Raw genomic sequence first — 27,537 nt, forward strand, 5'->3', positions numbered from 1 at the left:
ATAGAAAGTTACAGGGTTAAACACAGTGTTAGCAAATTTAAATTATGTGGACTTTCGGCTTGGGTTGGCAGGCAGGTCCCTCAAATTGCAATAATTAAAATTACTTAATATGGGGGCGGGGCCGGGCCGCCGAGCTGAGCGGTCGCAGGACCGCTCGGCTCCTGCAAACAGAGGCACAAATAGCATGAAAATCGTGATTTCTGGGGAGAATTACCGGCAAATAACTGCGACCCTCGACGGAACCGGGCTACCTGGGCTGAGGAGAGGCTTGCTCTCGAAGTTTTAGTCCCTCGGAGGATGGGGCCCGCTGCAACAGGCGGGACCTATGCTGGCGGTGAGTGAACACCGCAACACTATCCTGCCCGACTGAACCCGACAAGCGTGGAATACCTGCGGGCGCCAGCAGCTCAGCAGAGCAGGCATCGGGTGAGCACTGATGAACCTACACACAGAGGCTTAGACTCCACTCCCAAGCACCGGAGGGGGCTCCTGAGCAGCGGAACAGTGCGGACTCTCGGGGCACCGAGCTGTATTACCCTACTGACTCTCTCTGCCTAATCCCTTCTGCAGCTATCTAAGCAGAGGCGGGCGATCTCCACAGAACTCTCGTTATTCGTATGGCTCTAATGTTTTTGTTAATCGCATGTACTCCTAATCTATGCCTGATATTGATATGTTTTCACATACCCACTAGCTTGCCCCTAGACAGCATGCAACTGGCGGGGACTTTTACACATAACGTAGCCTGCTCATATGCTTTTCACACACTACCACTGAACCATAGCCTGCTACTCTGCTGACTACATGTCACAATAGGATGTTTTTCATGTTTAGTATAAGACCAGACCTAGTAGCATAATCTTAACCTATCAACGTTGACGCACAATCTCTATATATGTATAAGCAACCTCTATGTCATAGATTACCGTCATATCAATATAACTACAATCTGATGTGTGACTAGTTGAGTTAAATGCAATTTTAGCCTAGCATGTTATACTATAATGCGATACTTATCAGCTTGTTATCTATGTAATATAAAAAAAAAAGTGCATTGTCTATCTACTACCCACTGTAACGGATGTTTAGAATTCAACGTATGGAATGCCGTTGGGGTACCATATGTATGCCTGTAACCATTATAAGCACTTCAAAAATAAAGAATTAAAAAATAAAAAATTACTTACTATGGTAAAAATATTTCATAAATATGTACTTAGAATTTTAATATATATACATATTTATATATTTGACGTCTACATGTAAATTTATGAAATTATTTATGTAATTATGTATATGGACATATGTATATTTTGTATTTTATTTATACATAGATATATATATATCTTTGACATTCTAAGTGTATTTTGATACAAATATATATATTAATATCAAAATACTGTTAGAATAAAATTACATATATAAAACATTTTTAATTATTAAAAATTATTTTTACTTTTTATTTATTTTTATTAACATATTTATAATTCATAATATATATACAATATATAGTTATTATATATTGTGTAATTTAATTATACGTGTATTTTTATATTAATATATGGATATATAAAAATACACTTAGTATGATATTATATATATGATATATACATATATTATATATAGATATAATACACGTGTGTGTGTATATATATATATATATATATATATATATATATATATATATATATATATATAAATTTTTTTTTTTTTTTTACACGGATTGATTTTTTTAAAACTTTATTTTTGATTTTCTACTTGGAGGGAGACTGCCTGTCAGCACAGACAGTCCCCCTGCAGGCAGATACACAGGCACCTATTGCGGTCATGTGATCGAGCGATCAGGTGACCGCTGGGTCCTGATCTGCCGTGGGGAGACTGCCTGGGCATACAGGCAGTCCCCCTGGACCGGGAGGAGCACTGATCGCCGCCGGGGGACCGACGGCGATCAGGTAAGTACCCCCAGACCGTTACGACGGTTCAGGACAGTCATCGGTCCCCAAGGGGATGTTTCAGATGACGGTCGGCAAGGGGTTAAAGCTGTGGACATATTGGCCCATACCTAAGGTGGGTTGGTATAAGGTAGTAGACCGCTCCTCCTGCCCATATGGCGACAATGCACCTGTCATGTGTTCCCTTTTGCCTGTTGATCCTAACATTTATTACACATGTTCCCAATGTGGAATAGTTTCAAAAACTTCTGCTTCATATTAGTCAAGCTTTATAAAGTGTAACCACAACGCTGCTTGTTTTTAATTTAGAACAAGAACTACTCAGAAATGTTAGACAAGACATTTGACAGAGTTTACATTCCTGTCCCTGCTGCTGGCAAATATAATGCTCCCTGCAATGTGGGCATTGCTAGAACTGCTTTCATGGTAACGAAGTACATAATACTTTATATTTTATTACCATAGAGAACCCGGTCCATGTCTCATCATCCTCTTCCCTTCTCTTTCTCGGAAACCTCATCTCCCCTTCCATCATTCTGTACAACTGTTTTAGACCATCTGCTTTGGAATAAAACTGTTTATCCGCAGAGTAAGAGGTTTTTATATCAAAACAAGACTGTTTGTTTAATATTGAAGTAAACACAAAAATGTTAAAAGTACTGTAAATTAGAAAGTACTTTTTATTTATTTGTTTTTTCCTGTAACAAAGCAAGTAATGATTTTGTGTGGCCTCCTTATTATATGGTAAAGTGAGAATAAAAAGAAAGAGGACACATTAGCGACTGAAGCATCAGTGGAAGTTACAAACACACGCAAGCAATGTATAAAAAGTATTTAGAGGTCACAGTCTTGCTTGACTGACGTAAATCCCATGAAAAGCTAGGGATTGTCACGTGGCACCACAGGAAATGGTCTTGCGGAGTTCATTGTAGCGAAGAAAGAATTCTTACAGAAACGTAGTATCCAAAATCGAAAAATAAATAAATCTATAAAAAGACACCGTGGATGGGGATCTAGGGAAAATATACATTCTAATTTTGGTTTTTTTTATATGAAATTTGTCATGCATATGTAATTCTGGCTTCCTAATTTGCTATATCTGTCTGATGGTCCTTTGTCTCCAAAATAGTTTGAATTGTTCATAGTATGGCTTTCGCAACATGCAGCAAACATTACTTTGCTATTATCATGCATGTAGACTACATTAATGGGTTCACGCCGTGAATTTATTGTTATCCACAACAAACGTTGTTTTTTTGTTTTTTTTTATATTGTGAATTTTTCACCACATGAATCTGCAGCTCTTTTACAGGAATATTGAAACAAAACAACTTTAGCATAATAAATTAGTTTTGGTGTTTAGATCATGCCCCTGTATTCTCATTGCTCAATTATCTGCCATTCAGGAGGGAAATCACTTTGGTTTATTTTTACACCTGCAGAAGATGTGACTTATACAGCCAGCATGAAATTCACGCACTATGTGTTTGTTTGTGTCTCCTGATCTGTTAATTGGACTTTAATCACACCCAGACTCCTGCAGGGTCTAGAAGACCGTTAATAGAGCAAGATTTAGAAATTCTAAATTAAGCAGAATGTGCAATAAAGGATGTTTTATACCTTATCTCTCTCTTTGCAGGAAATATGTAGGGAGACCGTGTTAGTCACATGTAGTGGAGGTGTGACTAGAGTTGTATAAACAAAGTGATTTAACCTCTAAATGGAAGATAATTAAGCAATTAGACTGCAGGGGCATGATGTGTATACAAAAACTGCTTCATTAAGCTAAAGTTATTTTAGTGCTAGTGTCCCTTTCATAATCTCCGTTTACCTAGTAGTACTACAGTTGCAAGAAAAAGTATGTGAACCCTTTGGAATGATATGGATTTCTGCACAAATTGGTCATAAAATGTGATCTGATCATCATCTAAGTCACAATAGACAATCACAGTCTGCTTAAACTAATAACACACAAAGAATGAAATGTTGCCATGTTTTTATTGAACACACCATGTAACCATTCACAGTGCAGGTGGAAAAAGTATGTGAACCCCTAGAAGTATGCTAGGATGTTTTTAAACTAGGAGGGGGGGGGGGGGCAAAAGGGTGATAAAACATCAATCCAATTGTCCCCCAAAACAAGGACAGAAGGTGCCTGTAGCAAGTGTTAAAAAATGATAAGCTTAGAGTCATGTCTACAAATGCTCGCAGTTTAGGGAATAAGATCCATGAACTTGTGGCAATAATGGCAACTGATAGTGTAGATTTAGTCGCTGTTACTGAGACATGGTATAATGAGAAAAATGACTGGGACATAGCAATACCAGGGTACTCTTTATATAGAAAAGACAGGGAAGGCAAGAAAGGGGGAGGGGTGGCCCTGTATGTAAAGGATAGCATAAAATCTAGCCTAATAAAGGTTAGTGAGGCGAACATAGAGTCCGTTTGGGTTACATTAGAATTTGGTAATCACACAGTAACTCGTGTAGGTGTGATTTATAGGCCCCCAGGACAAATTGAAGAGTTAGATAATCTACTAGTTGAAGAAATAGCTAAAATGACAATGAAGGGGGAAGTTATCATCATGGGTGACTTTAATCTTCCTGATGTGAATTGGAAAACAAAAATAGCTACTTGTGCCAGGAGCACACATATTCTAAACTCCCTACTGGGATTGTCTCTAAAACAAGTCGTTGAGGAGCCAACTCGTAAAGAGGCCATACTAGATTTAGTGTTAACAAATGGAGATTTGGTATCAGATATTACTGTAGGTGAAAGTTTAGGATCCAGTGATCATCAGTCAGTGTGGTTTAATATAAGAACAGTGACTGAGTCACACCACACAAAAACAAAAGTTTTAGACTTTAGAAAAACAGACTTTTCTAAAATTAGAATATGTGTAAAGGAGTCATTATCAGACTGGAGCAATTTATATGGAGTCCAAAAAAAATGGGATTATTTAAAAGTTGCACTACTGAAGGCAACAGAAAATTTCATTAGGCTTGTCAGTAAAAGCAAAAAATTCAAGAAACCACTGTGGTACTCCGCAGATGTGGCCAAAATAGTAAAAAACAAAAAGTTAGCATTTAGTAATTATAAAAAAAAAACCAGAGTGAGGAAGACAGAATGACCTATAAGATTAGGCAGAAAGAGGCTAAGCAAGTTATAAGAGCTTCCAAATCCCACACAGAAGAGAAAATAGCACAGTCAGTAAAAAAGGGGGACAAAACTTTTTTTAGATACATAAATGAGAAAAGAAAAGTAAAACAAGGATTAGTAAAATTAAAAACAAAAGAAGGAAGGTATGTAGATGAGGATAAAGGTCTAGCTGACTGCCTCAATGAATATTTTTGTTCGGTATTTACAGATGAAAATGAAGGAAAAGGACCTCAGTTAAGAAAAAGGATAAATGAGTCATTTATTACACATGAGTTTACAGAGGAAGAGGTTCTATTTCAACTGTCAAAAGTAAAGACAAGTCAATGGGACCTGATGGAATACACCCAAAGCTATTAAAAGAGCTTAGTGGTGTACTAGCAAAACCATTAACAGATTTATTTAACCAATCATTGATAACAGGAGTAGTCCCAGAAGATTGGAAGTTAGCGAATGTTGTGCCCATTCACAAGAAAGGTAATAGGGAGGAGTCGGGCAACTATAGGCCAGTAAGCCTTACTTCAGTAGTGGGGAAAGTGATGGAAACCATGTTAAAGGATAGGATTGTTGAACATCTAAAAACACATGGATTTCAAGACCAGAGACAACATGGGTTTACTTCAGGGAGATCATGCCAAACTAATCTTATTGATTTTTTTGATTGGGTAACTAAAATTATAGATCAGGGTGGTGCAGTAGACATTGCTTACCTAGATTTCAGTAAGGCTTTTGACACTGTTGCACATAGAAGGCTTATCAATAAACTACAATCTTTGAGTTTGGATTCCAATATTGTTGAATGGGTAAGGCAGTGGCTGAGTGACAGGCAACAGAGGGTTGTAGTCAATGGAGTATATTCGAAGCTTGGGCTTGTCACCAGTGGGGTACCTCAGGGATCTGTACTTGGACCCATTCTCTTTAATATTTTTATTAGTGATATTGCAGAAGGTCTTGATGGTAAGGTGTGTCTTTTTGCGGATGATACTAAGATATGTAACAGGGTTGATGTTCCAGGAGGGATAAGCCAAATGGAAAATGATTTAGGTAAACTAGAAAAATGGTCAGAGTTGTGGCAACTGACATTTAATGTGGATAAGTGCAAGATAATGCATCTTGGACGTAAAAACCCAAGGGTAGAGTACAAAATATTTGATAGAGTCCTAACCTCAACATCTGAGGAAAGGGATTTAGGGGTGATCATTTCTGATGACTTAAAGGTAGGCAGACAATGTAATAGAGCAGCAGGAAATGCTAGCAGAATGCTTGGTTGTATAGGGAGAGGTATTAGCAGTAGAAAGAGGGAAGTGCTCATGCCATTGTACAGAACACTGGTGAGACCTCACTTGGAGTACTGTACACAGTACTGGAGACCCTATCTTCAGAAGGATATTGATACCTTAGAGAGAGTTCAAAGAAGGGCTTCTAAACTGGTTCATGGATTGCAGGATAAAACTTACCAGGAAAGGTTAAAGGATCTTAACATGTATAGCTTGGAGGAAAGACGAGACAGGGGGGATATGATAGAAACATTTAAATACATAAAGGGAATCAACACAGTAAAGGAGGAGACTATATTTAAAAGAAGAAAAACTACCACAACAAGAGGACATAGTCTTAAATTAGAGGGACAAAGGTTTAAAAACAATATCAGGAAGTATTACTTTACTGAGAGGGTAGTGGATGCATGGAATAGCCTTCCAGCTGAAGTGGTAGAGGTTAACACAGTAAAGGAGTTTAAGCATGCGTGGGATAGGCATAAGGCTATCCTAACTATAAGATAAGGTCAGGGACTAATGAAAGTATTTAGAAAACTGGGCAGACTAGATGGGCCGAATGGTTCTTATCTGCCGTCACATTCTATGTTTCTATGTTTCTAATGACATCTCCAAGAGCTAATTGGAGTCAGATGTCAGCCAACTGGAGTCCAATCAATTAGATGAGATTGGAGGTGTTGGTTACAGCTGCCCTGCCCTATAAAAAACACACACCAGTTCTGGGTTTGCTTTTCACAAGAAGCATTGCCTGATGTGAATGATGCCTCGCACAAAAGAGCTCTCAGAAGACCTACGATTAAGAATTGTTGACTTGCATAAAGCTGGAAAGGGTTATAAAAGTGTCTCCAAAAGCCTTGCTGTTCATCAGTCCACGGTAAGACAAATTGTCTATAAATGGAGAAAGTTCAGCACTGCTGCTACGCTCTCTATGAGTGGCCGTCCTGTAAAGATGACTGCAAGAGCACAGCGCAGACTGCTCAATGAGGTGAAGAAGAATCCTAGAGTGTCAGCTAAAGACTTACAAAAGTCACTGGCAAATGCTAACATTCCTGTTAGCGAATCTACAATAAGTAAAACACTAAACAACAATGGATTTCATGGGAGGACACCAAAGAGGAAGCCACTGCTGTCCAAACAAAACATTGCTGCACGTTTACAGTTTGCACAAGAGCACAGGGATGTTCCACAGCAGTACTGGCAAAATATTCTGTGGACAGATGAAACCAAAGTTGAGTTGTTTGGAAGAAACACACAACACTATGTGTGGCAAAAAAGAGGCACAGCACACAAACATCAAAACCTTATCCCAACTGTGAAGTATGGTGGTGGGGGCATTATGGTTTGGGGCTGCTTTGCTGCGTCAGGGCCTGGGCGGATTGCCATCATCGAAGGAAAAATGAATTCCCAAGTTTATCAAGACATTTTGCAGGAGAACTTAAAGCCATCTGTCTTCCAGCTGAAGCTCAACAGAAGATGGGTGTTGCAACAGGACAATGACCCAAAACATAGAAGTAAATCAACAACAGAATGGCTTAAACAGAAGAAAATACGCCTTCTGAAGTGGCCCAGTCAGAGTCCTGACCTCAACCCGATTGAGATGCTGTGGCATGACCTCAAGAAAGCGATTCACACCAGACATCCCAAGAATATTGCTGAGCTGAAACAGTTCTGTAAAGACGAATGGTCAAGAATTACTCATGACCGTTGTGCACGTCTGATCTGCAACTACAGGAAACGTTTGGTTGAAGTTATTGCTGCCAAAGGAGGTTCAACCAGTTATTAAATCCAAGGGTTCACATACTTTTTCCACCTGCACTGTGAATGTTTACATGGTGTGTTCAATAAAAACATGGCAACATGTCATTCTTTGTGTGTTATTAGTTTAAGTAGACTGTGATTGTCTATTTTGTGACTTAGATGATGATCAGATCACATTTTATGACCAATTTGTGCAGAAATTCATATCATTCCAAAGGGTTCACATACTTTTTCTTGCAACTGTATTTGTAAACTAGTGCCTTGTATGGGAAAAGCAATCCACTTACCTAGGGAGCAAAGTTTAAATAGAAGATGTTTTCATCCTATACTTATTGCTGGATGTTTATTACCTATAGCCAGAGTGAGTACATCTCAGCTGATTCTTGGAGACCTTATGGAAGATATTTACGACATGACTCTATTAAAATAATTGCTACATCTTCTTATATATGTGTCCTTAGGTATTCTGATCACTTTAATGTTCACAGACTACCATCCACCTATTACCATCCATGTTGCTTTAAGCATTTCTAACTTTATATTACAGGTGGAGGGGGGGAGGGGGCCTCAATCTATGATATACGACTGTAGAATATTGCATATTCTATTCACATTCGATATGGGTGTTGTTTCTCTAGCACAGTGCCTGATCTTTGGTAGGTAAACTGAAATGTTAATTTAATTAGGGATAATTAAGGTTTGTAAATCAATAATTATTATAGTGTGTTGCATCTGTCTGGATGTCTGCCATGTCAGGTCTAAATCGGTCTGTACTGTCTATATCTATCTCGTGTCAGAGAGATGTATAGTCCTCCAAAGATCTTGCACATAAACTGTTGGTCGGGGAGATCTTCTGATGTCACAAACCGTCCAATTGTCCAGTTGTCATTCGCCATTTGCATATATAAATATATTGTGTCCAATGTTCAGTTCATGTATGTTCCTTTTAGAATGTTTGCTGTGCTGCTTGCATTTACTGTATGCTTTATTCTTTCTAGATAAGCTACTTTGGACTGTGGTATTTCGGAAAAGCCCAACAAGCCAGATGGGTGGAACTTGACAAATCCCTGAAGAAGCAGTTGGACAAATATGCCATTGAATCGATACTTTATTTTGGAGTAATGTTTTATGTTCCAGACATATATCATCTAAAAGAGCGTGTCTCCAAGTATGTATACATTATTTCTTTTCTAGTTTTCAACAGAAACCCTGTTTTTAAAAAAAAATGTCTTTGTAATTTAAATATACATAAAATTACTACAATGAGCACTTAAATTTTTTTTTATTTTTATTTTTAAAGCTCTACCTCGTATTGAGTGGCATTTATCACGTTGGGTTTCAGCATCTTTATATTGAATGCATTGTGATGCAGAACGAGATGTACAATTGCAATGCATGCAATAAGTGTCCATCTGTAAAGAGTCATTACAAGGGTATTATTGGTTTAGAAATAACAAAATAGCCAAATACGTTGCCTGTATTATTGCATAAACCCAATTGGCTCCCTATGGAGCACATTCACATGCGTGACCTTCTTACACGCTACAATTTTGCACAGTGAGTAAGAGGTTATTTTATATACCAATGTTTGCAAAAGGTGTTGGGTTGCCTTTATTCTGTGACTTGTGTTTTCTATTTGTCTTGCATTTTCAATTTGTGTGTCTTATAAATTAAAGGGACAGTCCAAGCACCTTAGCCATTACAGGTCATTGTGATGGTCATCTTGCATGCACAGCATATTGTAGTAGGGTTTGCACCTGAAGAAAAATACCGCCTCACTGTATACTTTAAAATTGAGCATTTTAAAAATAAGGTACAAATTACAAGCGCTTTTTTTTTTTGCACTAGTGATTAGCTGTATAGCGAGAGTCCTAAATTAGTTTTGTTTTGTGTTTTGTTTTTCTTAATTTCTTCAATATAACATAAGTTAACTTGTATTCAAGCAAAAGTGCCCCTAAATATGAGACAGGAAGGGTAATTAGGTGTTGGCATAGCCGCTGCACAAGAAAACTTACAGGAACGATAGGTTGAAAAGGACCCTGCTCAAACGAGCTTAGTCTGTAGGAGGTGGGGTGTAAAACACAATATCACCAGAGATGGCAATCAAATTAAGTGGGAGTGAAGCTGGAGGCGAGGGAGTGCTGCCCTTTAGGATAGAGCAAGAGACAGGTATGTGAGGTAGAGGTTACTCTGGGAGGCCATAAGCTTTCCTAAAGAGTTGGGTTTTAAGGCACTTATTAAATGATTGAAGACTAGAAGAGAGTCTGATGGCAGTAGGTAGGCTATTCCATAGGAAGGGAGCCGCCTGTGAGAGAAGGCCTGCAAGCGTGAGTTGGCCGTACGGGTGCGAGCAGCAGACAGGAGAAGGTCACGGGCAGAGCAGACAGACTGAGAAGGGGCATACCTATGGATCGGTGAAGAGATGAGAGGCGCTAGAATTGGTCAATGCTTTATAGGTATGTGTTAGCACTTTGGCTTCCTGTATCCTATAGGAGTCAATTCAATGTAAGGACTGACAGAAGGGTGAGGTGTGAGAGGACCGACTAGAGCGGAAAATCAGTCTGGCGGCAGCATTCATTACAGACTGTGTAGCGGGGCTATATGGCTTTTGGGAAGACCAATCAGGAGAGGGTTACAATGTGGGAAATTACTAGAGCATGAACAAGCTCCTTAGTAGCATCTTGTGTAAGAAAGGGGCGGATGCGGGCTATGTTTTTAAGATGGAATCTTCCATAAAAACTTCATCAAAATTGTTATGGTGCCAGAATGTCTATGGTACTGGCTTTCCTGGTCCTGGTGATCCACCACAAGGGACCTCCTAGCACCACAACTTTCAATCAAGTTGTTATGGTGCCCCTAGTGTTTCTTTAAAGAACCACTATAGTGCCAGGAAAACCTACTAGTTTTCCTGGCTCTATAGGATCCTTGTGGCCCCCTCACCCTCTGGGCTACCCTCCAGCCGGACTATAGAGTGAGGAAGGGGTTAATCCCTTACCTTTTTTCCAGCGCCGGGGACTCTCCCCCTCCTTTGGCCGTGATTGGCTGAATGCGCATGTACGGTAAGAGCCGCGCGCGCATTAAGTCAGTCCATAGGAAAGCATTCTCAATGCTTCCTATGGACGCTGGCATCTTCTCACTATGAAAATCACAATGAGTCATGGCGGAGCCTCAGCAAGACTTTGAAACGCTCCCAACACCCTTCAATGCGTATCGGCTGACCGAGCACTCACAGACCGGGACACACAGAGATATAAGTCCAAAGTCTCTAAAACAATAGACGCTGTCCATACCACATTGGCACCTCTTGAGCAGAGACTTTCTGACGACAGAGGACTTTAATGTAACATTCACGCTTACCCATTTTAATTGTTTTACACTCTCATAATATTCATCCCACACTTGCATTATGCATTACAGTACGCATCGGCCATGCTCCCAAATAGCCTGTCCCCTATTAACATAACGATGATATACCTGCCTGCCTGGCAACTTGCATGTCGAACTCTTATGTCTGTTTCTTCTTCTCCTTTCATATATGCATAATCTGTGATGCCCACAGACTAGTTTAAGAACTGTTCTAGCCTAATTAACGTGTAACACTACTCTCACAAACTGAAAGTATAAGCTAACAATAATATAAAAATGTGCCTTGTAATCAAATGTCCCGCATGTTTTGCGAGAAAAAGCTTGAGGACTGCTTTCGGGGCACCTCATGCCTGCTTGTAACTTTTTTCTGTGCACTGCAAAAATAAAAAAAAATAAAAAAATCAGTGAGAAGCGCCTCTAACGGCTGTCAATGAGACAGCCACTAGAGGCTGGATTAACCCATTTGTAAACATAGCAGTTTCTCTGAAACTGCTATGTTTACAGCAGAAAGGGTTAATCCTAGATGGACCTGGCACCCAGACCACTTCATTAAGCTGAAGTGGTCTGGGTGCCTACAGTGGTCCTTTGTGATTTCCTAGTGACAGCTTCCTAGTAACAAACTGATACAATAATCTATATTTTCTCCAAGAATTAAACGTGGATACAGAAATATGAAATGAATGGAAACTTGCCGGCTGTGCATGTGGTGTTTTTTTAGGTTTCCAAAGAATGATTCCTTCTGACTTGGACTTCAAGGAGAGAGAGAGATTGTGCATGTCTCTTGTGAAGTATTTGAATATTGTGTTTTGTATGTGTTTTTCTGGAAGGTGTTGTGCAGATTGTTTTAAATAGGCACTTGCTGCCAGCTGGTTTTGAATAACACAATCTAGTAAAAAAAAAAAAAAAGTTAATATTTGCCCACATTAGATGTCTTTTCACTGGAGTCCAAGTATTTAATCTTTTTCTGAATTAATTTAGTCTCTCAGACACCTGCTAACCAGAGATGCCCAAGCACAACGGCCACCCCTATTCTCTATGTGTGACTACATATTTTCTGACTAGGATAACCACTCTCCTGGATTGTGGGATGCGGGCTAAATCCCCAAACTCCTTTTATGCAACTTGCAGCAATTGGGGAAATACTGTCAGGAGGCCGGCGGTTTTACTGACCTCCAGCCGATCAAATGGTGTGCTGATTTGGTCCCACAGATACTCCCTTTTCTGGTGTTTCGGACGCCCAACACAGCCTTTCTGTCTCTTATTATGATGGGGTGCTCTTGCTCAGCCGTCATTATGTAAATTATGCACATCCGCGTTATTTGTCATAGTCTCGCCTCCAAAATGCAAGGGGTGTCAAACCCCTTGCATTTTGGAGGCGAGACTATACCAAATTCCAATAAATAGATGCCAAAACCCATGTTCCTTGCCCTAGTGTGGTTTTGTGATCTCTGCGTTTATATCGTTCTTTATTGCGTTTTTGACCCAGCTGTCCCTTTGACCATTTTGACCTCTTAACCTTGACCCTGCTTAGTTTTCTCATTGACCTGCTTTCTGGAATCCCTTGACTGTTGCTAGTTATTCTACTACTCTTTTGTGAAGCCCAGCCACCTCTAAGGACCAGTAACACACTTCTATCATGTGTTATTTTCTGGGTTTCATACACTGCATGTTTGGGTTACTATTGCCGTGACAAATACAAATTGCTGTAGGCCAGCTGGGTCACCTTGAATCCCTGAAAATATCTTCTTAATGGTTTCCCTTGCCACTCAGGTATCTGTAAGATATGTAAGGTTCTATCCCATCTAAAGATTCTACTTGGCTGATTTTATTAAACCCCATCAGTTGAGGTGTTATAAGGGGATCAAACAGGTGGGGGGTCTACAGGAATATATTGAGGAGACCAGCAAGCATCCACATTCCCCTAAGTACATTTCTCTGACTATGATCTTGCAGGCTGTGCATGTGCTATAAGGTATTAGGCATGGATATTTATGCATTATGTTTTAGTTTTATTATTATAATTTTTAAAGCGATTAATTTAGGGTGGTGTACATTTAGGAAATAGCATTCATTGTGTCACTCCTTTATGGGAAAAGTGAAGATGTATTTGAATTGTAATTCTGTCGAGTTCACAAATGACTTCCTTTTTATGTGAATTATACCTGAAGCTTCTTAAAACGAGCTGGGACCTGCACCCGCAGTTTGAAATAATTTTAATACCATAATCTACGGATACATGTTGATTGAGTCAGCCCTAATCTAGAAATATATGGAGGCTTGGCCACGAAAGAATACTAAAATGCCCTTTTATTTATTGATTTATTTATTTTTGTCCTGGTCACTTTTTTTTGTACAATTTATTCGAACACATTTCTAAAATACATCAAAACATCCATTATTTTTTAAAACTTTCTAATATAAATACAAAATTATTTGGCTCCTGTGTGTAATTTGAGGATGGGATCTTAATCCAAGATCATTGTTATTTAGTATTACCAAGTGATCTAGATTTTCTGAAACCTAAAGGAATACTGAAACACAAACTCTATAGCTTGTAATGGTGCAAGAAGGCTATTTGTGTGGTCACACTAGTTTTTGTCAAACCATTTTTAGGTGCATGTGTTAATAACCTTTTAACCACTTGCCCAATTCCAGTGCTGATGTCCCTCGGCACAGGACTCACTCTTCTCAGACGACATCGACTGGCTCGTAGCTAATGCGCAGCGAACGCAGCAGGCACATTAGGTCCTGCTTATAGGAAAGCATTGAATCAATGCTTTCCTATGGTGATTTCACTGATGCTGGATGTCCTCATGCAGAGCTTGAGGACATTCAGCGTCTGTTGTGCGACCTAAAGGTTGTCTTGGTGCTGCAATGTAAACATTACAGTTTCTCTGTTCTGCATTGTAGGACTAAGGGGGAACAGTGACACTGCACCCAGAGATGAAGTGGTGGTGGGAAAAGTGTGGATGAAAACCCCTTCCACCTGAAACAAGTGGATAGTAAATGCCATGTTGGAGTATGTGTCTGCTGCATACAACATTGCTCCTCTTCCTGAGTTGTGTTTCAAAGCTGTTGTATGCAGCAGACACATACTCAATGGAATGCATGTATGTATAAAGTGGAACTACGGGGCAAAATGTGGTTCTTTGTTGACCTCATTTGCATACACCTACCCAGAATCCCTTGCAGTAATGAGAGCACTGTTAAAGTGAGATTTCTGTGGTAAAAGCAAGACGTATGACGTATTTGTGTTTAACATTGCTGTTCTGTTCACTGCAGTGTGAGGCCTACAGCACACTCCAGCTTCCCTTACCAGCAGCTCCTGTGTCTCTAACACTCGCGAGCGCCGCTGCTCTCCCTCACTGACTGCAGCTCCTATTTTACATACACTACATACCTGCACAAACACATGCTATGCATTCTTTATATATATATATATATATATATATATATATTAATGTGTATATACACACACTACCTCCACTACACAAACACACACTATGCATTTTATATATATATATATATCCACACTACCTCCACTTTACACACTACATTCACTACGCAAACACTATGCATTTATTATATACAAGCTACATCCCTACGCAAACACACAAACTCTGCATTCATTCTATGCACACTACATCCACTACACAAGCACACTCTGAGTTCACTATACACAAACACACTGCATACCTGTGGGCGGATTCAGGGGTGTGTCCGGGGCCCAGTTCTTGAGCTGTGTCAGGGGCCCTAAAATTTCTGATGGCAGCCCTGGTCTGGGTGCCTATAGTGTCCCTTTAACCCCTTGAGGACTAAACTTCTGGAATAAAAGGGAACCATGACATGTCACACATGTCATGTGTCCTTATGGGTTAACAACCCATTTTGTAGGAGGCCAGTGTTCTATGGCTTGTGGCTCCTACAAGTGATAGAATAATTCCTTGAGTTGATTCTGAAAATGTAAGTGATTATCACATATTATTTTTTTGTTTAATTTGAATATGTGTTGGTGTGTTTTTCTATGGACTAATACTTCTGGTATGTTGGATAAGCCCTGATTAAATTATAGGTTGTTATTAAGGAATGCACTCTCCCTGTAATTTTGTGATAATGAATGTAAAAGTTCAAGGGCAGAAAGTGAGATGCAGGCTTCGTCTTGTAGCCTTCTCTCCCAGCATGCTTCGACTGGTCTGTTCTGCTACACAGTTCACATGCAAAGTTTATTTTTAGCAAATAGTAACCTTTTAGGGTGAAAAACGCTCTGTTCCTTCCTTGCAAAGGCAAACACTGGGATTCCAAGCTGACTGGTGAAGATATCTTGTGTTTACCCTGGAGTACAAGATGATGGCTTCTTAAAAGGCTGTGCCCTATTGAGAAGCATTATGTAAAATATTGCCTGCATGCCCTGGCACGATATGGGTATAAGTGTTTGCTTGCTGCCCTGAAGAGAAGGAGAATATTGGTGTTGTAATAACGTGTTTTGTTTTTTTTTCTCTTCTTCCAAATGTAGAATAAATTATACATGTTTATCTTTTGTGCATATTAGAAAGGAAAATAAAAGCTTACATTGCACAGAGCTTTTGGATCTCTGTGTGAAACAGTGGATTGTCGTGAATGGAAAACCAGATGGATAAACTTAAAGGAGCAGTATAGCATTAGGAATATGACCCTACCTATTTGGATTATTTAAAAAAAAAAAAATGTAACTTGCCATTACAAAGTTTCCCAGCCTGAGATAATCAGTCATAAGACAATTCAATACCATGCTTCCTTAAGGAAGCTTTGGGAGGCTAGTGCACAGGCTCACCAAAATGCTGTGCTGCACTAATCTGCAACTCTTCCCAGAAATGTGTTGAGACGAAGCATGGAGACGCTGAACGTGACTACTGTAATGTTTTGTGGACCAATTCCTGGAAGCTCTTCTGTGACAGCCACTAGGATTGGCATTAAGCATCCTCTTCTCTTTCTTTGAAAAGGCAGTGTTTACACTGCTCAGCCTGCAGGGACAGGCTTTATAGCCCAGACTCATTATGTTAAGCTATAGTTGTTCAGGTGCCTAGTGTGTCCCTTCAAATAGAAAAACTATGATTCATATGAATCATCCCCCACCAGATTGTCTATTTTGGCCTAAATTTTTCAGTTTGGTTTTTAATTTAGTGCAAATCACTAAGCAGGAAATAAACCTATTTTATTCTAATCTGAAAGTTATGACATCCTATGTTGGAATTTTAACACACATGCTGCAGCTTCTACTTTAACTAAACTGGTATTCAGGGTGTGTGGCTGAAAGATGAATACTATTTAATGATACGGTCAGTCTTGTGTAAAAAAAAAAAAATATATATTAAAAATATTAAAGAATATTTATGTATTTGTATAAATAAAGCATGTCAAACTCAAAGGCTAACTCAAGCCAAATATACAAGGCACACTATAGTCACCTAAATTACTTTGGCTAAATAAAGCAGTTTTAGTGTATAGATCATTCCCTTGCAATTTCACTGCTCAATTCACTGTCATTTAGGAGTTAAATCACTTTGTTTCTGTTTATGCAGCCCTAGCCACACCTCCCCTGGCTATGATTGACAGAGCCTGCATGAAAAAAAAAACTGGTTTCACTTTCAAACAGATGTAATTTACCTTAAAAAATTGTATTTCAATCTCTAAATTGAACTTTAATCACATACAGGAGGTCTAGCAAGCTATTAACATAGAAGGGGATAAGAAAATCTTAATTAAACAGAACTTGCAATAAAGAAAGCCTAAATAGGGCTCTCTTTACAGGAAGTGTTTATGGAAGGCTGTGCAAGTCACATGCAGGGAGGTGTGACTAGGGTTCAGAAACAAAGGGATTTAACTCCTAAATGGCAGAGGATTGAGCAGTGAGGCTGCAGGGGCATGTTCTATACACCAAAACTGCTTCATTAAGCTAAAGTTGTTCAGGTGACTAAAGTGTCCCTTTAAGTTTATATGGGCCGCACAAAAAAAAGGGAAAAAAAAGAGGCCGACGTAGACTGACACAAACTTACATTACTGGTGTCATTCTCGTGCAAACAATATGTATTCCTGGGTACATCTATATAATTCACTCAAAAGCTTCACCTCAAGTTACTTACTATGTCTGTAGTAATTCCACTGTCTGGAGTGTCCGCTCTGCTCGCTCCCCCAGTCCCTCTGCAATCTCCAGGCAGAGTGTTGCCATTTTGATTATTAGGGTAGGATAACAGAGTATATAACAATAACCTTATATAAAGATGGAGGGGAAAACCACACAGGTGCTTCTGTGTCTTTATTGTAACTAACTCCGCTTCTACTTCCTGTTTCAGGAGGAAAAGGAAGGAGTTACAACAAACTTTATTTACACTCCTTTTAACCATTCAATGTATTGCATAGGTTACAGCACTATGAGAGCACTTTTAGTTTATATCTCAACACAGAATAATGTGTCACAACACAGAGTAATCCATTCATGTCTATTCTTCCCCCCTTCTATTCATGTCTCTGTTCCCCTCCCGCCCATGTCTCCCTTCTACCCCTTCCATTCATACCTGGCAGGCAGCTGTTTCTTTCTCAGAGCCGGCGCCCGAGGTGTTGGAAGCGCCAGCTGTGCTCTGCACTATTGATAGATGGCCCCCTCCCTGCTGTTTCTCACCTGACATAGTAGGGGCGAGGGGCCTCTCCGGCGGTGCGCGGTGTCAGACTGAGCGCCGGGTAGTGACGTGATACCCGGCGCTCTAAAGCAGAATGGGAAGGGGTTGGCGCTCCCCCTTCCCAGTATACAGTGCGTGCGGTTCCCATGGAGCCACATGCTGCCTGTGGGCGGAGGAAACGCAGGCACAAAAATTGCTGGTCAATCTGACAGTCTGGTTGGGCTGCGGGTCGCAATGAAAGTCATTGTGGGCCGCGAGTTTGACATCCTTGGGATAAATGTATATTAAAAAAAAAAATGCTGCTTTCTTTATGCAGAGCCTCAATTTGAGCTACCTAACAGTCCATGACAAATTGATTTCCATGCGTATTATTTTGACATATTTAGTATAATACAATTTCCTGTGAAAATCTACTCATTTTATGTTTTAATGTGTATAGCTTTAACATTTTGCTAGTTATTGGACCATTATTTTATCTTAGAACTCTTCCCTTCTTACCTGCCTCGGTCAGTGGTTACTAACCCTCAAGACACACTAAATGTTCAGGTTTTGTCACTGTCCCCATTAGAGAAGAATTGAGTATATCTAAATTGAGGAGTGCTCATGTGCCGTGAGAGTTGAATTGACAACAACTGACGAAGTCTATAGTTCAATCTTTTATATTTAAAACGGCTTTGATTGGCGTTGCATTATCTTGTTTCAAAATTGTTGCAGCTTTTATCTGTGTGTCTGTGTAAGCTTTATGAAAGATAATCCTTTTTTGAATTTCATAGTAAATATTAAATGCAATGCATAATGTGTTTTTAAAAAACAAAATGCACTTATTTCAAAAACAGAAACACCCTTAAGGAGTATCTCTCCTGCAACAAATCCCCAGTTTCAGTCCATGTATATTCTGTGAACACACAGCTGTAGAGAACACCTGCTCTAGAACAGAATTATCAAACTCCCATCACCACTAACCCCCCCTCCCCCCCTCTCCCCACCCCCCCAAATGACATTGAACTACAGCTCCCAAAATTCCCTGAATGCAATAAAGGGGCAGAGAATTATGGGAATTGCATTCAACTTCTTGGGGACAGTTTGACACTCCTGATCTAGTCCGTGTAAGGCAGTGATATGTCGTCACCTGTAGTGAGAACATACTATACCCCGATACCATACTGGACTAGTGAGAACACACTAATGAGCGTGCATGTGTAGTGAGCAGCATACCGCTGAGATGAGCCTATAGCAGTAGTGTGCTTGTAATGCAACATAGCACTGCTGAGCGGTTGAAACGAGAAAGCGTGCTGTAGTGAGTGTAGCTGTAGTGAGTATCCTATTGATGTGAGCATGGATGATTGCCGAAGACCAAGGACATTTAAAATGCTTTGTATTGCTTCTTAGTCACTATTCGTGCTTCCACTCTTCTTTGCAGGGAGTGATACCTTAATTTAGCTTCTTGTAGAGTCTGTATTGTTTTGTGTATCATGGTTATCTCGTTCTTTAACCTGGGACCATTTACATACCCATATCATGAGTGCATAATAGCCAGGATTGTGTCCTGTGACGTAGAACGGGCTCTGATGTTTTAGAGAACCTTTTTAGTAACCTAATAATAATGGACATGAATAAAATGTACTAATGAAAAGGGGGTGGGGTGGGGAATCCTAACTTTAAATGTTATTTAAGGCATGGGATTCATCTTGCTATGCTTTTATAGGGTCAGACTTAAATAAGGTTGGTAATAACATTGCTGTCCACCTTTACATCCGTTTTGCGTTAGATGGCGAAGACCCCCAGTGTAACAAGACCTTTGTTCCTTCCTTTCTCCATGTATTGTCAATATTTGCAGGAAAATGTGAAATTTAGCAGATGTTTGTCACCCTTGGCTTGACCAGGAATATTTTGCTTCCTGTGTTCTAGTGTACATCAGGACATTTAATGGCTTGCTTAAAAACCCTCAAATGTCATTCTTTTGTTGTTGTTTTTTTTTTTCCTCCTACAGGAAATTGATCATACATATAGCTTTTGGCACTTTTATCAAGAATGGGTTTTTGTATTCTGTATTAATTCCTTTCCTTCGCATAACTTCCACTTTACACAATATCTACAAATATCTATTTAGTGGATGTCAAGGTCCAGAAGAATGATTACTGCAAAGGAAATTCTCTAGGAGTCTCTGCCAGGTATAACATGGACAAATGTGCTAGCCATATGGCTATCAAATTCCATCGATATACTATATCTAAAGATCCAGAAATGTCAGATCCCAGCACTGGCCAAATAGAAAGTGGCGCCGATTTGATATACATGCCGAATGCCTCCGGCATCCATTCACATGGCAAACTTACCAGAAAGGAGCTATTCTTGATAACTATTAATCTTAAAGTGTAGGTGACTACAAAGGGACATTTTGTCCAGTGTGAATAAGAAAGCAGACATTTATATTTATAATTATTATTATGATTGCCATTTATACAGCGCCAACAGATTTGGTAGCGCTTTACAATATTATGAGAGGGGGATTTAACTATAAATAAAACCATTACAAGAAAACTTGCAGGAACAATAGGTTGAAGAGGACCCTGCTCAATCGAGCTTACATTCTATAGGAGGTGGGGTGTAAAACACATTAGGACATGAACTCCGTGTTCTAACTCCACTACTCCTGGGCAGCTATCTGGATTCTGGATAGTGTGTAGGTAAGTTTTGGATTTATTCTGTTCATGAAGAGTGAGTTAGAAACTGAAAGTTTATGCAGCACAGTATTTTCAACGGTAAAAAATATGGATAACATTCCGTCTCTGGTTTCATCCATGCCAACATTCCTGGTGGCTCCCACGAAAATGTGAAAATATTTCCCAACGTACAGCAGATTCCTCACATGCTTGCAGTGCCAGTGTTGTCTCCCACAGGTAGAACAGGCATCTTAACGTTGTTTTGCTTTATCAATCATCTGACTTTCTGTTACCCAAGCAAGTTATGCCCATACTCCATTTTTGAACTGGACATGATAAAGATAAATCTCTCCCGTCAAGTTATTTACACTCTGATTTCAGTTCAGGGTGAATTATTAGCTGTGAGTAAGTCAGCACTCATGATTTTTAAAGGGACACTGCAGGCACGCAAGGTGCAAGACTGTGTCCGATCTGGCCTTATGCAAATATCATGTAGAATCTGTTTTGCATCTGATGCATAGATTTGCAAACTAATGCACAAAGCGGACACCTTGGCTCCACTTTTTGTCTACTCAACAATTTAAAGGAACAATCTAGCGTTAGAAATACATGGTATTATGACTCTCTCTACATTATGTACAGCCCCTCCTCCCCTTTATTACCTAAATTAACTAAATTAAAGCACTTTTACTTTGTATCCCCTGACGCCTGGACTCACTTCAGTTGCTCCGCCTCCACTAAATGACATCATCATTACTAGTGATATCAGACAATCCAATGTTTTTTTTCCATAGGATATCATTGGGAGGTTAGTGTGCATGTGCAGCAAACACCGCGCTGCGCCAATCAGCATCTCCTTAGAGCTATGCATTGACTTTATGTATACTATGGGAGTGTTTGGTGTCTCCATGCAGTTTGGAGACACTGAACGCCGGTTTGGAATCTTTGCAAGGCTTCATCTAGGAAGTCCCCATGCAGGTGGCATGAGGCAGCAATGTAAACACACTACATTTACTTTGAAAAGCCAGTGTTTGCACTGCGGAGACTGCATGGACAGTTTCTTTGCCCCAGATCCACTACATTAAACTGCAGTGGTTCTGGTGCCTAGAGTGTTTAAGATAAACCTAAAAGGCAATAATCCATATGATAAATACCAGTGGGATAAGTAGGTCTGTATTTAACTCCCATTTCTAGTTACTTTATTAACTTTATTATGTCTATGTGACATTCGGACACTCATGTTGTCCTTAATGGAGGGTACTTTAATGCCATTAGAACTGTATAGAACATCCCAACATTTTGGTGTGAGCCGGGTAAAATACCAGAGAGTCCCGAGTATCAAACGATAACTCTGGCTCCCCACAGTCAGCTGGGGCAATTTTTAGTGGTTGCTTTATGTTTGAATGAACAAGTGGCACTTATTCTATAGTTTTGGTTCAGAACTTGCACGATTGCCTCTGTGTTATGAGGTTAAGGAAAAAAGAAAATACAGCAGAATCCGTACTTAGTCTTGGATTCAATGTTTCCCAGTTTGCTCCTAGAATTGAGCTTTCTGAGCAATGCATAGTCAAGCAGCCGTGCATATGCAGAAAACTAATTTTGGGAGACTGAATAATTGGAGCAGAGCTGTAGTTTTTTTTTTCTTTTCTTTAATATGCGGACGGTGTAAAGCTGCTCTGTACAATGTTTTCTCATTACTTTCTCTCTCCCACTCCTTTTCTATATAAATTTCATTTTTAAAATTGCATGTGATAATTATGGTTTATATATTATTGTTCTTTTATGGGTGGTTTTTTTTTTCTTAACTTCGCCACTTCCTCACATAAATATGATACCAAGAAATGGAGCACACTTTTTTTTTCTTTTTGTGGGGAAAAAAAACCACATCTGGCTTGCAGTAAAATCAGGTTTAGCAGAATGCACCCCATTATCTTAGATCCATGGAATGGCCTTTAAGTAAATGTAGCTTCCCAGTGAAGCATGTTCGCAATACTCTAATAAAACATTATGAAGATGAATGTTTATAGAAATGTAGTGTGATTGCACTGATGCTTGCTATCGCTCTAAGGTTACGGCTTTGGAAGCTGTATAAATTACAGACGTTGAGTGATGCTGCTTCCATTGACCGGTATAAAGAATAATTTACATACTGGATGTATGCTTTATGAAACACAATAAAGTAGTTTGTATTCCACTAACAGAACCTTGTGACTTGTTTCACAGATACCAGTACTATCTCCAGATGAGAAAGGATGTGGCAGACGGTAGACTACGCTGTTCTGTAGAGCAATGTATCCATCTAGCTGGGCTAGCTATTCAAGGTATTGCTCTCTTACAAAGAGTCTCTTTGTGGTCTGTACTTTTTCCAGAGTTGGCACAGGAAAAAGAAATAGTCACATTTTTCCATATTTTTTTTTTTTTTTTTTTACCTGAGAGAATTCAACAGTGAATTATCACACCAGACCTGAGGTGCCCATTTGATGTCAAAACACACTTCTTGCTTGTCACCTGCTGACTCATCCTGTGTATTGTGGCAAAGAGTTATGGGTGCTGGGGTGAATTTTAATCCTAGTCTTACATTTGTCATGCGAGACAGAGCAGAGCAATTTATTTGATCCTTGTCCTATCCAATACATTCATTACTTTGCTTCAGAGTCCATGCAAAGTGTTCTTAAGACTTGTTTTGACAAATCTGCGTAGTCTGCCAACACATTCTTCCAGGATAGAATGTCTGTGCCTGGCCTGATGTGCCTCTTTTATTTGAGTTTAGAATATTCACTGTGCGTGACTGTATCAAAGAGCTCCACACCATTAAAACTCAGTTATGTGCATCACAGTTTTGCAAAGCAGTAAATCTCACAGTAATGTGCAATGTCCACTGATATATAACAGTACTCCTCAGCAATAAAACCGGTCGGTGTACTGGAGTAAATAATGTTCCACTTTCTCTGTAGTGTTTGTTTATGACTGTCCTTTTGACGGTCAATCCAAAGGACTGTACAAGACAATGCAATGGCTTTCTAGGTCCTACCTTAAATGGAGATACAATTAATGCATTCTCCCTAGTATGAAAAAAACACCATACTTTTCCTTAATAAATACACTGCCAGAAAAGGCCATTCCTACATTCTTAAAAGCTCAAGGCTGTAAATTCTCATCTTCAAGCTATTGAAATAAAACATGGTCTAGTTGGGCTAAAAACTGGACTTCTTCCCAGAAGGGCTTGATTTATGAGTATTTGGCAAGTAAAGCATTTTGACATCTCTATAAGCTCTTAAGAGTTTCTTGGCAACTTTATTACAGCGAACCCATCTTTCTTCTAATTGCAAAACACGGAGGATCCCAGGCACCTCCTGTATATAATAGATAATTGTGGAGTCTGTGGACTGCAGATTACTTTTTAAACCACTCCAATGAAATTTTTAAACTAAATGGAGCTGGGTGAATATTAGGCACAATGTTCCCAGCCTAAACACCTTGAATTGTTATTTACATTGGACTTCCACAGTATATGATCATCTCATGTATAGGAAACCGATTCACTTGAATTTAGCACAAACTCTCTAGTCCAGAAGCTCAACTTCCTGTCCCTCCCAGATGTTGATGGCCTACAATTCCCAGAAACCTTTGAATAGATGGCAAAATATTCATGGGGCTTGTAGTTCTCTATCATCTGAAGCATCCGTTTTGGTCTCTAAATGCTCAGGGTTAGAATTCATGGATACAACTTCAAAAACATTTACAATGATAGTCCAACTGTACCTGAATTCCAAGCCCAGCTCTGAGAGCCCTATAGTGCCGAGGTTCTACAGTGTAAAATGCAAGTATGTGAAATACTAAATGGAGAAGGGATTTAGAGGATGCTACATGGCAGAGTTCATGCTGAATTCAGCTGTAACTTTGTATTTCCATTTAAATCACAGGAGTTACTAGTGGATTGAATCTTAGTGTTGTTGGCAGCTTAGTAATTGCATCATTTTTGGAGCAATCTTACTCGTGTTGAGTTTGAATGTGCCTGGTGTAGCTTTAATGTAAATATGCCACCTGAGTCTAGCAGCCCCTGGTGGTTGCATCTAAAATTGCAAATTCTGGTGGTGCAGGCTGATTCTGAACATATATTCTGAACAGCCATTAAAGCGTTAAAACCCTTTTTATTCACCTACCTGAATCCAGCACAGAGGTCCTGCCATTGTTCATTCAATTCGGTAACCTAATGTGCATGTATAGCAAGCGCCACACACCCATTTAGGTTTTCCCCATAGGAAAGCGTTGACTCAATGCTTTCCTATGGGGTTTTGCAAGATGTCCTCATGCACAGAGAGTTAAACTTCATATCACTGCAGGAAGCACGTCTAGTGGCTGTCTGGGAGACCGTCACCAAGGCTGTCTTATCCCTGCAATGTAAACATTGCCGTTTTTCTAAAACTGCATTGTTTTACATTGCATGGTTAAGGAGACCGGGACACTGGCATGATGTGGTATAGGTGCCTATAGTGTCCCATTAAGACATTTAATACAGTTACACAAGACAACTGCAAGCTCTTTGTATGTTAGTTAATTAATATGATTTGTAATAATACTTTTTTCTTTTTTTTCTGTGTAGCAGAAAGAATACAAGCTTTATTGTAAGTTCAATTCTCAGACTCTTAATTTTTTTATTTTAGCGGAATATAAAGATGATAATGTGTTTGAATCCCAAGAGTCCATCTTAGAGAAACGTCTGTTTCCTGTGGTAAGTGAAAAATTTAATTATTTTATATTTATTATTTGTGCATATAATTCAAGGATATGCACAAATAAGAAATTGCTGATGACCACTGTTAATGATCTCCACCAATCCCATGCTTTCCCATAGGCAAGACTCTGTGCCTATCAAGTGGTCTCCTGAGACCAACTTATTAAAACGGCAAAGTTTTTTTTACTCTATTTTATGGAAGCGCTTCTAGTGGCTAACATATTGACGGCCACTAGAGACAGGTTAACTCTGCAATGTAAATTTAAGGGGCGAGGCGGGTACGTGGCACCCAGACCGCTTCATTAAAATGAAGTGGACTGGGTGCCTATAGTGTTCTTTAAGCTGTTTAGTAGATAGCTCCCCTAACCTGGTACCCTTATGTGGGAGTGCCCTATTGGTATAACAAATTAGGACCCCATCCAGGCCAATAGAGGGCTAGAAAAAAGCCTTGCTAGTGTAGAATTGGGCTATACAGGATTCTACCTTTTACAGATTCCTACCACAAACATAACTTCTCAGAGAGGCCAAAAGGTGTTCCCATGCAGATTCTCATCACTTCAGGGGCAAACTAAAGCAAATTCGAATGTTTGGTGTCTTAATCTGATAACATGGATTGATTGGGACTCAAAATTGTCTTCAAATAACAAATTGTGTTACAAAGGAAACTTGAAAATTAAGTGTTACTGTGAATTCTATAGAAAGACTGTAGCAAGTAGCAACGTCTTAACATTGCATTTGCCATAGTTTGCCTTCAAACTTATTGTGCTACATTTAGTGTTAAAGTTACAATCTAGTTGCTTTTTGTGAAAAAAAAATAGATGTCCCTCAGATGTCGCATTGGTGTTGGTTGGCAATGTGTATGTGAGCCCGTGGCTGATATGCCACCAGGTGAATGATGTTACCTGTGATCAGAGAAAGAGACATCCACATATAGTGCATCTGCTGATTAAGGACGAAACATTAGAGAACTTGTTTAATAACAAATACATAATTGCCGTTGCTGTCTTTATATATTGTGGGATTATGATTGTGTGATAAATAGAGTTAAAGCAAGATGATGGGACAGAAAGATACATTTGAAGTGTTTACATGCTCATTGTGCACAGATATGCAGAACAGTGCACAAAACAAGTCCGCTTCAACTCCTTGTGATTTGGCTCCCAAGAGAGGGTGATCACTAATGCTTTCTAACTCAACCCAGATAAAACTGAGATGGATATGGAATATCAATCCCAGATCTTAACCCAACTAGCAGCATCTAAATTAGATAGTTTTGCTCCTGAAATCGAAGAATGGGAAGATCAGAGGGGTTACTTTTGAATCCTCGAAGAATGGTGTCAAGAAGCATCTAAAGCTGGATATTGTTGACCTGTTCATTATCTTTGGTCAAAGACAGGATGTGGTTTATGCATTTTGCCTGAACTCTTCAGGATTGTCTGGATCGACGCCAAGTGACTTTGTCGTGTGTTGGGCGGTATCCTCAAATTCTGATCTTATGTATTGTGCTCGGACTATGGTGCAGAATACTGTAATTATTGCACAACAGACCTTTATTTTATTTTTTTTATTTTTTTATTGAGCCACTTATTTACAAATGACTTACTTTCATCTGAGACTACTGAACTTTTTTTTTTGTTTGTTTTTCTTTGTTTTTAAGATAATTCCGCAACATTGTGCAAGACTTTAGTTTAGTAGAAATCGTATTTTTGGAGCTGTATTCTGCATGTCATAATTTTCGCGTTGTACAGACATGTTTCGAATTTCTTTATCAAGGAGATTATTATTTTTATCCTGCATGCCATTGTGGCAAAAGTAAATACTATTACAGAGTCTCTCTGTGGTATTTTCTGTGATTTTAAGGTGGAGAGCAGAAACAAGCACTACTGGACAGTAGGTACATGGAGCAGTTCTTTATTCAGCTTCCCATTAAATCACTAAGCAAGCAACTGGACAACTGAAAATAAACTTAAAATGGCCGCT

General features: G+C 39.3%; 1 protein-coding gene across 1 annotated transcript in view; it reads left to right on the top strand.

Annotated features, from left to right (window-relative positions):
* Positions 1–27,537, top strand: part of PTPN14 (protein tyrosine phosphatase non-receptor type 14) — a 104,072-nt gene that overhangs the window by 46,987 nt on the left and 29,548 nt on the right. The window contains exons 3-5 of the mRNA XM_063443836.1: positions 9,139–9,308; positions 23,046–23,143; positions 25,487–25,554. Coding sequence (XP_063299906.1) covers positions 9,139–9,308; positions 23,046–23,143; positions 25,487–25,554 — 336 coding nt within the window. The remainder of the gene's footprint in view (positions 1–9,138; positions 9,309–23,045; positions 23,144–25,486; positions 25,555–27,537) is intronic.

The sequence above is a fragment of the Pelobates fuscus genome, chromosome 2, assembly GCF_036172605.1.
Source record: "Pelobates fuscus isolate aPelFus1 chromosome 2, aPelFus1.pri, whole genome shotgun sequence".
In the NCBI taxonomy this organism is placed as follows: Eukaryota; Metazoa; Chordata; class Amphibia; order Anura; family Pelobatidae; genus Pelobates; species Pelobates fuscus.